The 14,225-nt window shown below is 53.1% G+C and overlaps 2 protein-coding genes across 2 annotated transcripts; both read right to left on the reverse strand.

The window, feature by feature from the left end:
* Nucleotides 1-304: 304 nt before the first annotated feature.
* Nucleotides 305-1,448, reverse strand: HRG_08576 (tc5 transposase DNA-binding domain-containing protein; the record flags this gene model as incomplete). The annotated part of the gene is made up of 6 exons (XM_044867047.1): nt 305-332; nt 382-418; nt 582-722; nt 776-1,104; nt 1,154-1,210; nt 1,399-1,448. 6 exons carry the CDS (start codon nt 1,446-1,448, stop codon nt 305-307), a joined length of 642 nt encoding a protein of 213 aa, XP_044717934.1.
* Nucleotides 1,449-9,123: 7,675 nt separating this feature from the next.
* On the reverse strand, nt 9,124-13,295 carry HRG_08577 (PIF1-like helicase domain-containing protein; the record flags this gene model as incomplete). The annotated part of the gene is made up of 10 exons (XM_044867048.1): nt 9,124-9,209; nt 9,263-9,620; nt 9,706-9,801; nt 9,856-10,311; nt 10,488-10,662; nt 10,716-10,931; nt 11,101-11,646; nt 12,023-12,236; nt 12,308-13,025; nt 13,242-13,295. The coding sequence occupies 10 exons, from the start codon at nt 13,293-13,295 to the stop codon at nt 9,124-9,126; spliced, it is 2,919 nt and encodes a 972-aa protein (XP_044717935.1).
* Nucleotides 13,296-14,225: the final 930 nt, after the last annotated feature.

Raw genomic sequence — 14,225 nt, forward strand, 5'->3', positions numbered from 1 at the left:
TCCGGGGATGCCGTAACTTTATCTTCTTGGATCTCAGGATGCCCCGACGCCTTGGAACGCGAGATTGGCCAATTTCCAGTGGTTCTCCAACCGGACAAGATGTTTCTTGTTGTCATTCCCGTTTGACGTGCTGTGGCATACGCACGTATAAAGTTGACCTTGTCAACAGGCGTGGAATCCGTCAAAGAAGCCAGTCTGTCAAGTTCCTTCCGGTAGGCTGTCTTTATAGCATTGAAAACACCGTTGTCTAATGGCTGGATGCCATGAGAACAGTGAGATGGGAGATAACAACAGTAGACATTGTTCAGAAAGCACGTAGCCATCCACTCATTCTATCGTCAAATCAGCAGGGCCTCATTACCGTAAAAACAAAGGACGAACCGTTGCATGACTCCCATGTCCATCCAGAATGATAAGGCTGGCCTCAGAGTCGTCCTCAGGTCGCGTCTGAGGCAAATAGACTTCCTCAAGCCATTCAACGGCAATGTGATTGTCCGTCCATCCATTTGGTGAAGTTATGTAGTGCCAGTCCGCAAATCTTCGAAACTCCTCTTTAAACCACTGTTTCTGGAGGTCTTTACCCTTAAATATGATGTCTGGAGTCAAGGCGCGCCCGTCGGCGGTGATGGCCTCTATAAAAGTGGTCCAACTTCGGGACTGGGGTCCCTTGAGAAGAGTCTTCCGTTTGGGGTCCGAACTTCCAACCACCAGACTGTCTAGACCTAGCAAAGAGATCGAATTATCTTATATCACCTATGGAGAGTTGATTGCATACCAAAGCCCGACATAATCCCCCCTTCATCAACATTCACCGTGTTCTCTGGCTTGATCCACCCGTACTCTTTCTCCCTGATGTCAAAGTACCAGTGCACGGCTTTGGGAGTAAATGAGTCGAATCTGTTGGCTTCCTGACACCTACCGACCTTGCCTCTAAGTTCCGGATGGCGTTGAATGAACTTTTCTACCCAAAGACGTCCCAATCTTGAGTCGCAGCCTTGCTGTTTCAGAACGGCAACAACGCAGGCGCGGATTTGACTCTGGGACGGACCGTAACCCAGAGATTCTTGGCGAAGAGTCCAGGCAACCAAGTTGGCCTCCTGGTCTCTGGATAAGTGTTTTTCAGGCTGTTCCTGGTCAGTTAATGCCGACCGACCTCGCATTCTGCTGGAAGTAGTACTCTGGGGTATCCCCATTTCTGAGAAGCCTGGCGCTGCGACAGACCGTTATCAGTGACATCGAGGATTGCCTCAGCCATCACGTTCTCTGTATAGATAGAGCGAGGCTTTTTTGGAGCCATTTGTGACAGGTGGTGGAGGATGAGCAAGAGTGGAAAGCAAAGGAGACAGGAGGAGATTAGGGGTCGAAATTGCCATTTTGCGATGCCAGGGTGTAACGGACCATGACACCTGTGGTGACCAGATGACCTCATAAAATGTAAGTTCGGTCATTTTTATACCTGCTACAGGTGACTGCTCGGTACAAGCTTTAAAATTGAGTAGATTCTGTATAAGTGAAGTTGGTCCAATTTGTATGGAGCGGCAACATTTTTGCGGAGCAAAAGGGGGGTGAGCAAAAGGGGTGGTAAGGATGGTAACGACGACACTAAATTGTGGGTAGTAAAACCGTCATTGGACGGAAAAAGAAGGGCCAAGTTTGCGCTGGCCGGTCTATAGAGCTTGGCCACGTCGTGCGCTCAACCTCTGCCCGTATTGGCTTTCCAACGCCTCTTCTGGACTTGCACCCACACTACACCCTCACTGATCTGCTCCAAGAACCGGACGATGCAGCAGCGCGAGGGTCGCCCCGTAAAATTGGCCAGTTGTCCACACCCCCGTCCCCATGCCGCAGTGGCATGTCCACAATGCCTCTTCTTTGTTCAGTGAAACATGAATACATTCGAATGCCGTCAAGCATGCGTTGCACGGACGCCCTGGGGTGTGCCGGTCCCCACGATAAGCGCACCCTACATCGGCAGCTTGCTGCCTTCACCCATCACTTCCGAAGGGGGAGCCCGGGGGCCGGGGGTCGGTTGGTGGAATGGATTTTTGGGGGCTTGGTGGATGAGTCAGTGGTGATTGTCGACTTCTTGCCTTCGGGTCACAATTTCCAGGAAACACCCCCAACTAGACAATTGGATGCAAGCTGCAGGGTCGGCGCCACTGTAGTGGTCAGTATTGGCCTTGCGAAGCGTTACCTACTCAATGTGCTCCCACGGCGACCTGTTGCCGCGGCCCCTTCTGGAATTGCACCTACTGGATCCGCCAAAGACTATCAAGCGAAGAAGCACCACATACGAGGTCCGCGGGCTGGGAACCGGACAACACAGGATAAGCGTAACGACGTCACTTGTGGGGAGGTTATTCCGGGGACTGCGTGAATAAACTGTGTAATAGGAGTCAACTTGTTAGACGCTGATTTCCTCTGTGTGGCAACTGTCGTTGGGGAGATGTCACACAGGGGGTATCAGCCCTATAAAGATCGTTGCTCCCTGCCTACTGCCTAGCAGGCAGTAGACACTAGGCGAGTTGCTGGCCTGTGGCGCTTCCGTAGCCCAAATCACTGAGGGCAACGAGGACACCCATGTAAGTCCGATCGTGGTCCCGCGTTTCCAACAGTCCCAATTGTAGCCATCGCTACCCACGACAGCCATTCCCACGGGACCGGAGATAGCCGCAGCAGCAATACCGGAAGCAGAGGCGCTTTCGGCGATAGTTCCCGCTGTCAAGGAGGATGTGACTCCAGTCGTTACGGCAGTTTAGGTGACAGCTGCTGTGCCTCCAACAACAACCCCAGCTCCCACTATGGTGCCTTCGGCAACGGCTCCGAGGGTACCATCTGTTCCTGCTGCAGTACCCATGAGTTGAAGGGCATGCGGAGTGACCACGGCCATACCGATTAGGCCAAGAGAAGAGGCTCCTGCAACAATGAGGACCATCGTTTCGTGGGTAAGAACTGTCTGATCACCGATGAAGAATATCGGGGTTGACTTTGCACTGTAATTATGGCGTTGCAGCTATAACATTACCAAACCTTGCACTGTCAAAGTGACGTTATATAGTGACATTGGCAGCGTATAGGAAGGTCAAAGGGGCTTCACAATTGGATAAAACGTTGATCCATACATCTGTCTAGCTATAGGATATCCATGCTGCATTTATAGGTATTTGTGTCCACGGCCAGTATTCCGTTAAATCCCCGGTGGCCTTAAGCAGGTCATAGAACATATGTCTGTTGTCGCGGCAGGACCAGAGAAACAATAGCTTTGCCGCGACGCCGTCTCGCTTTTCGATGGAGCGAAAGGTTGCTCGCATCGAGATGGTCCAGGGAGTAGCCCCCGACTCTTGAGGGTATCGGGGGTCTTGAGGATACTAAAGAGGCAGCCAGCCGTCGAGCAAGCCGCCCTCGGCCATGAAGAAGCAACCCCGCTGTTGGTAGCAGCGTACAAAGACGGCTGCATCGCACCCAGTCACTTGGAGGAAGTGGCCCGCTTGCGCAAGAACCACGGTTAGCCCATCCACGAGGTCAAGGAGCTTGGCTAAGGCCACTGATTCTCTGCCGGGGCGTCGTTGTCCGTGCCACTTATCCAACATAGCTTTACTCAGGGACCCGTCAACCCGCTGCACTCGCGGCACGTTGCCCAGCTGCACCAGGCTTGACAGCTGGGTAGTGATGAGCATCGAGTCTCGGCTGTGAGGCAGGTTCGTGCAAAGTTTTGGAATCATGGCACTGACCTGTCCCTCCCAGACCTGACCGAGATTATCCAGGACCAGTAGCCACCTGCTCTGGTCGGGTCGGCCGAAAAACCTAGAGATAAGGCGCACCCTCCGCTGCAGGGCAATCCCCAGCCCTGGTGGAGGGCCATGGTGGCAAGAGCTGGCGGGCCCGTCCGGTGCGAGTGACAATTCTATGGATATCGTCAGGGAGGGCAGTGGCGACAGAGAGATTTGGAGCATAGACTCACGGTTGGTAGCTGTGATCGCGGACTATAAGCGCGGGGACGGTGTATTCTGTGATGTTATCATCGTCCGACTCCAAGCCATCACGTCGCTCGATTTCCCACGTCAGGGCAAAGGGATGAACACGGCCGACCATGAAGAACCATTGCTCGGTCCATTCCGAGGAGATTATCTGTTGGTTGTATATGGAAATATTAAGGCTGAAGAAGATGCAGGTCGATGGATTGCCAGTATCTGACCGGATTGCTGCATACTCCGGAGTCGACAGCCATGAGGGCGTGGGTAGGGGTGATATACGAAGGTGAATTTTTTGAAGATTTTGAATGAAGGATGAATCAAATGAATTGAATTTTTGGGATCTCGATTCAAAATCTTCAAGCTCCAATTTTCGCGATTCAAGTTGGGTTTGGGCCAATTCAGGCCATTCATGAATGGTTTGAAGGGATCCCCTAAATGAAGTGAATTTGGTGTGTACCTAAGCGATTGCAAAGATACCTCAAAAACGCCAAGAAGTAGTATGAGAAGTCTCTCGATAATCCGGAATACCACAAAAATTAACTTACATGAATACTGATCCGCCTGTCCTAGGCAAATCGACTGAAAATAAGCACTTTCATCAAATGGCTCTGCCGAATCCTCAAAATACGTCGGTACAACGCGTTCGAATCCGCCATTGTACACGGCTACACACTCGTAGAGCCTCAATCCTCCGAAGCCTCCATTGTATCTTGACAGGGGGTTGATATCGCAGACTTATCGGCTTGGGAGGCAAGAGGTTTGGGGGTAGGAGGTTCGGTGGGAGCCTCGGTGGGAACTTCCGCCGGAGCAGGGGGTTGAGGAGGGTTCTCGCCTGCAAGCAGATTGGCATTATACACAAACAATGAGGGTATATTCGTACCATCTACCAGCTTGCCCGGAATGTGGTCTGGTCTCCAAATAATACTACTGGCGAAGGGCAGGATGTCATACTCCATGGCCGCCTTGATCAACGCCTGATCGATCTTATCTTCCTGAGTATAAGCACTCCGTAAAATGTCGGAAAACGCGGTTGTTAGTTATATGTGTCAATTGCAGCGCACCTGTCGGAGCGCGCGTTCCACTTTTGCCTGCGTGGCGCAATGGTCTTCGCGACTACCGGTACTGTCCAATGGCGGCTCTGGTGTATCGGCGTCGGGCATGTCATCATCTGACTCACAGTCAGGATGGCCCGGGGGCGCGCAGATAATTGTATCTTCGCCAGTCGGAGGACGAGACGAAGGAGCCGGGGTTGTGCTAGGATCAGGGCGCGCGCGGGATTCTGGGGGTTGAATTGAGGAGGTTCGATGCGGGCATAATTCTGCGTTGGCAATTTACGCCGGGTCCTAGGAGCAAAGAAATTCGCTGCGGCAGATGTTTTTGATTCAGCAGGGGCCATACTATGTATCATGTTATAATTAGCTATCTACTCGTAAAGTCGTTAAATAAGGAGGGGTAGGTTGGAGAGTAATGAAGTTTTACCTAGTCTTGGCTGAAGGGGGCGAGAATGGACGCGACACAGGTGGTCGGAACGACACCAAATACACCGCAATAGAGTATGAAGGAGTCGAGGTTGAACGGGTAGGATCGGTCGTCGGGCAGGGCGTTGATTCGGGGGCCGACCCGAAGCCGCTGTCGGAAATATCGAAGCGGGAATTAGGCGAGGTCGTGGTAAAATAATGTCGTGGCAGTTGTCGCGAAGACCGTTGCGCCATGCAGGCAAAAGGGTGGGATGGGCTGACGACCGTGTCTTTCGGACAGCAGTAGAATTAACAGGTGGTCAATTGGGCGCGAATAACGCGTCTAAACGCGGTTAGTTGGCACAATATATCCTTATCATGCGGACGTTTCCGGTACTTTCTGATCGTGCTAATCTGTGTGGACAATCAAGTAGCAGTCATATTGGGCTCGAGGAGTACCCGTTGATCTTGGTGTGGGGCCACAGCAGCCCAACTAAGTGTCTTCGCCACTTAGTTGGCCCAAAAAATCCGGCACAGCCCAAAAAATCCGGCACAGCAGCCCACCTCCAAAACGTCAACCCTATGCATCTCAACCGCGTTTTCTCGCGCAACTTGACTTTATTTACGTATCTTTTTGCCGGAATACATTATGACAGATAACATGGCTACCCTGGAGGCAGCAAAGCCGTTCTGGCGTCTCGTCGCGACCCCAGAGCCGATGTTCGTCGCTCAACAACACCAAAAAGAACGCCTCTTTCCGTGCGAGATGCGGCCATCCGTTACAATGTGAAGAGCTCATCCGTACAGAGAGCCATTAATTTCATAAGAAACCCCTTTCCCGTGCTCCAGGGCGTCCATTGGCGCTGACGGAGGACGAAGACGACGCCCTGGTTGCGTATGTACAGTGGATGGAACGCACCGGCATGCCCGCCACGAGAGAGCAACTTGAAGCTGTTGCAAATGCAATAAGAATGCGTCGAGATCCCAATGCCCGCCCGGTCTCGTCAAGTTGGCTTGACAATTGGCGTGGAAGTCATCCTGCGATCGCGAAGACGTATCTCAAAGCAGTTGAACGAGCCCGGAAGTCCTTTGAAGCCCACGGGGTAGAAGAAGTCGAATTTTTCTACTCAAAGCTTCGAGAAATCATCACCAGCTACCGTATTGGCAGTTCAGAGATCTGGAATGAAGACGAGGCCGGAATACGCATTGGGTGCCTGCGAGAACGCATCCAAGTTCTCATCACGCGCACCACTAGAGTCAAGAGCACCCGGCCCCGAGTTTTAGACCCAGCAAACCGAGAATCCTGCACGGTAATTGCCTCAGTTAACGCAGTGGGGGACTCTCTTCCACCCTGGCTTGTTTTCCAACATTACCCTACCACCAACTGGGCCGGCATCGACATCATGACAGGCGTACGGTTTGCCCAGTCGCCAACTGGCTTTTCCAACGCAGAGATACACCTTGAGTGGGCAAGGCATTTCAACTGCTGGTCTTGGGCATCGTCAGCGCAAGCAAAACAGTCAGGAAATTCGCTGGAAGAGTGGTTCGGCTGTGACGAGCATCTTCGGCGCCCCAACATGGGGATGAGTCGCGTGGAGGCGCCGCCAAACCAACGGCCTGACGACGAGAAGATCTACCGATTGCTTGTTGTGGATGGCTTTACAGGGCATACCACCCTTGACTTTGCTGAGTATTGTATCAAGTTTGATATCATCATTGCTATTTTCCTCCACATTCCACCCACCTCATGCAGCCGCTTGATGTTGGGGTATTCCAGCCACTAAAGTCAGCACATCAGAAAGCGCTTCGAAGTCGCTCGCAGAAGGCAACATATCATTTTCGCGGGTCAACTTCCTCACAGCTTTTCAGGACGTATATGAGGCTGGCTTCACGCGGCATAACATTATGGCGGCATTTGAAAAAACAGGCCTCTTTCCTGTCGACCCAGCGCCGGTGATCACCAAGATCCTCCACGAGCAGCTACGACAACAGCAGCCGATCAATCCTGCATACGCCTCGCTCCTACCCTCGGAGACGCGTTTCCAAGTCGCCGCGGATGCCCTCAATGATATCCGGCAACGGTATGGGCCCCTCATGAGCTCGCCATCACGAGAAAACTTGCGGGTTCTTGCGAAAGTGAACACCGAGTCTATCGCGATGGCGTCACATTCCCAGGGCATAGTCAGCGATAAGAATAGCCGAACCCAGGCGTATGCGAATCGAATGAAGAGAGGCAAGATTGTCAGGCCGCGCGGAGAGTTTATCACGAGCTCCAGCATGGCCGACATCACCCGGGAGTATGAGGAGCTCCAGGCAAAGCAAACCCGGCTTCAAACGCGCCAGGAGATAAGGATGCATCTTAAACGAGTTCGTGGAGAGATGCAGAAGATCCGAGAAGACTATAAAGTCGGGAAGAAGCAGTTAGTCAATGGCAGAGTCAAGACATTGAACTTTAAGCCCTGGCTAGAGTTTACGGGACGAGACGTTGAGTTCTACACTCTGGAGCAAAGTTGCGATACCCTCATGCGGGAGCTCAAAGAGCCATCCAAGGAATCCTTTTCTATGATACCACGAAGAGAAATAACTCCGCCAGAGATGTCAGGGCGCGCGCAGCGACCCGACCTCGCCCACTTACAGATATGTCGTCGTTGCCCGGCAGTGACGATACCGTCTATTTCACAGGCCTCGATCTTGACAAACATAGTGAGGATGGCGCCGACGATGAAGACGAGGACAATTTACTCGACACGCAAGAGAATATACCCTCATCGCCGCCGTTAGCAGCGGTTGAAGCGGTAGTCGATACACCATGCCCTCGACCGCGCACCCGATCGTCCAACAAGATACAGCAGACGCTCCAGGAACACAGGTATGGATAAAATAGCTCTCAGAGACGCACAACAGGCGAAATTACTACATAATACGTCTATTTGGACTCACAAACGCGGTCTTCCTATCTCTTCGACTGGAAGGCGGCAGCTCCTAAATAGGCCCAAAGACGTGATTTTTTCACTTTTCGTTGTTACTTGCGTCTTTAGGTGATCCGCAGCTATTGATCACATGTATATTTTAGCTATTTGAAGTCGCATTGACGGCACCATGAAGCGAAGCGTAGAATTTCCCTTGATTTTGCACCCCAAATTGAGGACCCTGCTGTGCCGGATTTTTTGGGCTGTGCCGGATTTTTTGGGCCAACTAAGTGGCGAAGACACTTAGTTGGGCTGCTGTGGCCCCACACCAAGATCAACGGGTAGATAAGTTCCTAACAGGCTCCAAATCGCGAGATGACGCAAATTGTGTCACTTCAAATTGTTCGCGCAGTATTGAGATGTTGAGGGATCTGAACGCGTTTTCCGAATCAGCTAGCTGGGGGCTGTTTAATGGTATAAGTATTGTATTATATAAAATACTTCGAACACCCGTTAAGTTGCCAAGGCAAGGGGCTCAACGGCTGAATATCCAGCCCGAAGGGTAAATATCGTATACCTGCAATTCACTTTCCTAGGGGGAGACCCCCTAGAACCCCCCATTCGCCTGCCGCGGGCAACCAGCTGTTTAAATCGCTCCAAACCTGCACTAAGGGAATTGATAGTTAGGAGTCTCTGCTGCTTCCTAACAGGCCCAACCTAACTGTAAACTATATACTATATATCGAACCTCCCTTTTCCCTGCAGCCGAGAGGAAGATGTCGTTTAGTCAAGGTAGCGTGGTGTATATGGTGCGTCGGTCAGCTGTTGACCCTGACGCCGTTGTTGGTCAGCGAGGCGCATCTTCATCCCTGCCTTATAGTTAGTCGTGAACGCGGTACGTAGGAAACGCAGACGTGTAAACCTTCCGTCGGCGTGTGGTTATAGAGGCTCTGACGATCGAAAGGCGCCTCGAGGAGTAAGCCTTGCAGCGACGTAACCCGTGAGACAGCAACATAGCTAATCCCGGCCTGGAAGTCGCGTGTAGCGAGATCAGTAACTATTTGATCCTTCGTTAGGCTCTGGCATTTGTGAACAGTGATGGCAAACGCCACCATGAGAAACTGCGTGCGAGCGCAGGTCTCGTTGCCCACAAGGAAGTCTCGCCTGACTGGGAGGATGGGTGAGATTTTCCTGCCCTCGTTAGTTGTTAGATATGGCGGTCCGTCGTAGCTATCAAAGTCCACCATAATAACGGCCGGGGATCTTCCATGGCTCGGCGCCTGCGTTCCAGGCGATATCGTATACAGTACCCTGGGCACCGTTAACTAGGCCAGCTGGCTGCCATAGGTTAGTAGTGAGCATTACCCTGGCGCCCTTAGCAATGGGGAACTTGTTAGATAGATTGCCAGCATTGTCGCTTGGTGCCTGCCCCGCGCCCTTGCCCTGATTCTTTGCCTCCACCTGTATTGCCGGGGCGTTTAGATGAACCATATGCTCGTAATTGTATTCGTTGACCCGCGCCCTTGTAGAATACACCCGCAAAGCGGCCTTGAAGCTGTCAACCTCGCTCTGCGTTAGCCTGGCCTGTACCCGACTGCTAAGGAGGTTCCAGGACGGTATGGATAACTTGACTTCACGCAGTTCCTGCAACGCCTGACGGAACCGGGCCTGATCATCACCAGCCTGGCGCTGTACCGTGGTCAGGAAGACGGTGCGGTCAAATAACCGGTAGGCCACATGCCCTCTCCTTTCCAACGCAGACAGGCTGGTGCTAGTCGAATACAGGGGCTTTTGCCGGACTGGTGGTAACTGGAAGAAATCGCCCACAAGCAAGACGCTCATACCACCAAAGAACTCGAGGCTACGCTGTGAAAAGGCCTGTCGCAGACGGGAATCGATCCGCGCGAGCTGCTCAATCCCCAGCATGCTCTTTTCATCGATCACGAGGTATTTGACGTGCCGTAGGCGGGACTGAAGGGCGGCTGCGTCGGCTGGGGAAGGTCGGTAAAAGCACCACCTACTGGGAGGCGTAGCAATGAATGAATGGTGCTGCCCTGTATCTGGTTACTCGCAACGCCTGTTGGCGCTACGCGGCAAATAGGGCTAGGATTCGGTAGGGCGGCCGCCTGAAGATGGGAGGAAAGCACCTTGATAAGGAACGACTTGCCGGTGCCACCACCACCATCAACGTGGAGAAGGATTTGAGTAGGATTTTGCGCCTGGAAGTGACCCATGAACGTGTCGTACACGAGTCGTTGTTGCGGATTCAGCGTATTACGCCAGTGAGGGCCAAGGACCTCCACATCGTTGGCCATGGGGTGGCTAGCGATAAGGACTTTCCAGTAGCTATCTCGAAGTTCCGGATATGTACCCACATGCCGTGTCCAGTCGTAATTGACGTCGATATCGCGGCGGCCAAGAAGGTCAAGATCTTCCTGGGTAAGGGGGTTCCCAGGTAAAAGGGCGGCGAGGCGAATCCAGTCTTCGTCGTCAAATTCTTCCTCCACAGGCAGAGCCTCATATTGATCATCTTGGGGCTGTAATCGAGCCTCTTTTGGCCGACCGTAATGGTCATCACCATGACTGTGGTGCTGCCAACAATAGGAGAAGGCCTCAGCGTGAGAACCAAAAAGCTGGCCGTCAAATGTGAGGAGATCATCAACCCGCCGATGTGGGTGGTTTAATGTTAGCTTTACACGGCAGTAATCTGGCCACTGTTGACCCTCTGGATCAGCCTGATAGCGAGGAAAGTAAACCAACACACGAGGCCTGCCGTTAACGTTGCCTGGCTGCCATTGCTTCCACTTGGAAGGGTCCCTAGGACGGAAATTCCAGCACTTGAGGAAGGAGACATAGCATAGGTCCGCTAGGGCTTCCGGGCGTTGAGTGTACTTTTCGTAAACGTTGGGGGCCTCTTCAACCTCATCGCCGTCAATACGGAGGAAGCGGGAATGCCTGTCAGGATTACGGCAGTCAACGTACAGGCAGGTTCGTGAGCCTTCCTGTAACGGCAGGCCGAGGAGCAAGTGGCTGACCTCCTGCTTCGAGTAATCCCGCTCAGCAACTAGCTGATTGAGGAGCTTTGACGTGAAAGAAATAAGGGGGTTGTGGTCCTTGACCCGGGGCATCAGGGCCTTCCCGATCTGGGCAAAAGACTCGCTCTTCTTTTCCGACTTTGAGCAGTATTTGGCCGCGTAATCGATTACCTGCTGTAGACTCGTGCAGGGTGAAACGTCTGTATTGGCTAGCCACGCAACGGTAAGCAAGCGGTTGTAATGGTTAATCTGGCCATCGTTCCGCTCGCCCCTAAAGCTCCAGTGTTTAGAGTGAGGAACCTTGTCAAGGGAGGCTAGTAGGCGCTGGCCGTGAGGAAATCCAAAGCGGCACTCCACCTGCTTGGTATGCTTATTGACCTGCATGCAGTAGTTGTTGCAGCGGTGGCGTTGCACGCGGTTGATTACCATCGATAGAAACTGAACGGTAAGGGGATGTTCCAATAGAGTACCGATCAGGATTCCCTTCCCCAGGCGCCTGTATTCGCTGTGGCTCTGGGTTAATGGCAGATACGTGATATCCCCAGATGCGGGCGAATTGCTCCCGGGACCGGTCGTTATCAGGATCTAAGTCTGGGTGGCCACTTAGCCAATATAGGCCGTGGTGATGACTGGAACCCCTGCCCTGCCACTCGTAGCGGCCCCAAGAGTCCGTTAGGTTGAACTTCTGCTTCAGGACAATAGTCCTAAACAGCGTATAACGTTTATAGAAGTGGTAAGCAGCAATATGGGCGTTGTCTCGTAGCAGTTGCCGGGATAGAGCCATCCGCGCCGCCTCAGGAGCTGCTTGCCACTCGTCAAATCGAGGCATATGACGGTATAGGGATTCCCAGTGGTAATCGGCTGCACTTGCAGTAGCGAAAAGGCCAGGCTTGCCTAAATTATAGGCTTCCAATTCCTTCCTTTGCTTATACCAATATGGCCGGGTGCCCTGATTACCGCGGCTTGGCGCGTGATTGACTGGATCAGCGCCTGAGCCTCCGGCTCGTCAGGCCCAGCCATCGCTTCCTCTAGGTCGGCGCGTGTAAGGGGTTGACGGCGGCTGTCGCGTTGCTTGACGAAGTAGTCACTTCTCTTTCGGACCTGCGCACGTAACATCGTGTTGAGGGCGACGAAAGGCCACGTCTTATGGCGGGCAAAACGTCCGTCATGCCATCTCATCGCGTGGGCAAGGTAGTCCTGGTACGTGATGCTCCGTAGGCGAGGCTCCACGAAGTCGGCCTTGCCGTCGGGGTAGAGGGTAGGGAACGCAAGCGATAAAAGCGGCTGAGAACGGTTGAATTCGTCGATAGGGGTCCTGCGAATGGAAGGCAGTGGCATCTGGTGGTGAGCCTGCGCGCTACGCGGCATATACTCCAGATCAGTCATGCGCTCAGGGTTAGGGGTCCCATCAAGAAATCGGGACTGCAGAGCATTCAATTCGGTATCAGTGACCTGCAAATTCGGGATCGCTGATGCATCGGCATCGCTTGGGTCCTCTTCCACAACCTCCTCAACGGGGCCCTGGGGGACTTCGCCGTCAGGTATGTCAGCCACTTGGCTGGCAATGGAAGCAACTATGCTGCCATCAAGAGGAATCCGTTGCAGGCGATTCTGGCTCACAACAATATCGCGATAGCCCGGGTGGTGACGCTGTAGGTAATGCAGCCAGGCCGACAGGCATGAGCGACGTACCCGGAAATCGCGAGCAAACTGTTGCCGGAAGCGAGGGTCGCCCTCTATATTAGGAGGCCGCAGGAGGATGATATCTAGCTCTTCAGGTAGGACTGGGAGCTCTTCAAAAAGCCTGCCAACATTGCGAAGGAAGTGGACAACGTGACCGCGATATTTATACTGAGCGCCACGCACCTGCAGGACTTTCACGTGTACGTGAACTCTAGCAATGAGCATCTCCTCGACCATCGTTAGATCAGGTAGATCGGCGGGGACTTCCCAAAGTCAAGGTGATTCGCAGCGCTAAAGAAGTACGGTTCGTTAGGGGCTTTCTTCCTGTCTCGACCAATGCAGCGACTGCAGATTTTCAAGCTATTTCGCTTCATATCGAACCAACGCTCCTGGCAGCGAATGCAACTATGCATCTTGTCGTCATTCAGAGCAGTATAGAACTCGCGCACAAGGGCTTGATCCCCCTCACTAAGGGCAGGTAAGTCAAGGTCCCCTGTAAAAGGCGGATCAACTATCTGATCGAACTGTCGCTCTTCAGGCTGTGGCCGTGGCCGGGGGTTAATGTTGACTCGACGTGTATAGCGGCCGCGGCGATGACTCTGTGGCAGTAATGAAGGAGGGTACGAAGCGGGAAGAGATTCCTGTGGTATAGGCGTGCCTTGCACAACAGAAGCCGATTGAAGAGTGCCTTGAGGAATTGGCGTTTGTGGAATCGGCGTGCCCAGAACTACTGTTGGCAGGCCAAAGGTAGGAGGGGTGGGGGAAGGTCCCTCTACCGCGCTTGAGGTAGATGGCCTCGGCAGAGGTCTAGGCAGTCCCTGGAGTGCGGGTGCCAGGGCACGGCATAAAGTTGATGTGGCAGGGGGTCGTAAGGCTTGCACACAGGCAGGCGTTGGCGCAGTCCGCCTTGAAGGCGTCAGGTTAGCTAGAGAATCGGTCCGTTTCGTGGCTCTGCGTGGCGATAGCCTCAAAGCGAAATTCCGCATTGCGGCAACGGCGGCTCGAGATTCGGTAACCCGTTCCTTTCGGCGTGCCCTACAGCTAGCACAGTCTCTTGTAAACTTCGTAGGGTCCTTGACGCTTCGAAATTCGACTTCGGGCAGGTCTTGCTTGCAGGTATGGCAATTCCGAACTGCCTGGGGTATGTCGTCCTCCATCTGGCCGTAT

Source organism: Hirsutella rhossiliensis, assembly GCF_020360975.1.
Source record: "Hirsutella rhossiliensis strain HR02 chromosome Unknown scaffold00010, whole genome shotgun sequence".
Taxonomy (NCBI): domain Eukaryota; kingdom Fungi; phylum Ascomycota; class Sordariomycetes; order Hypocreales; family Ophiocordycipitaceae; genus Hirsutella; species Hirsutella rhossiliensis.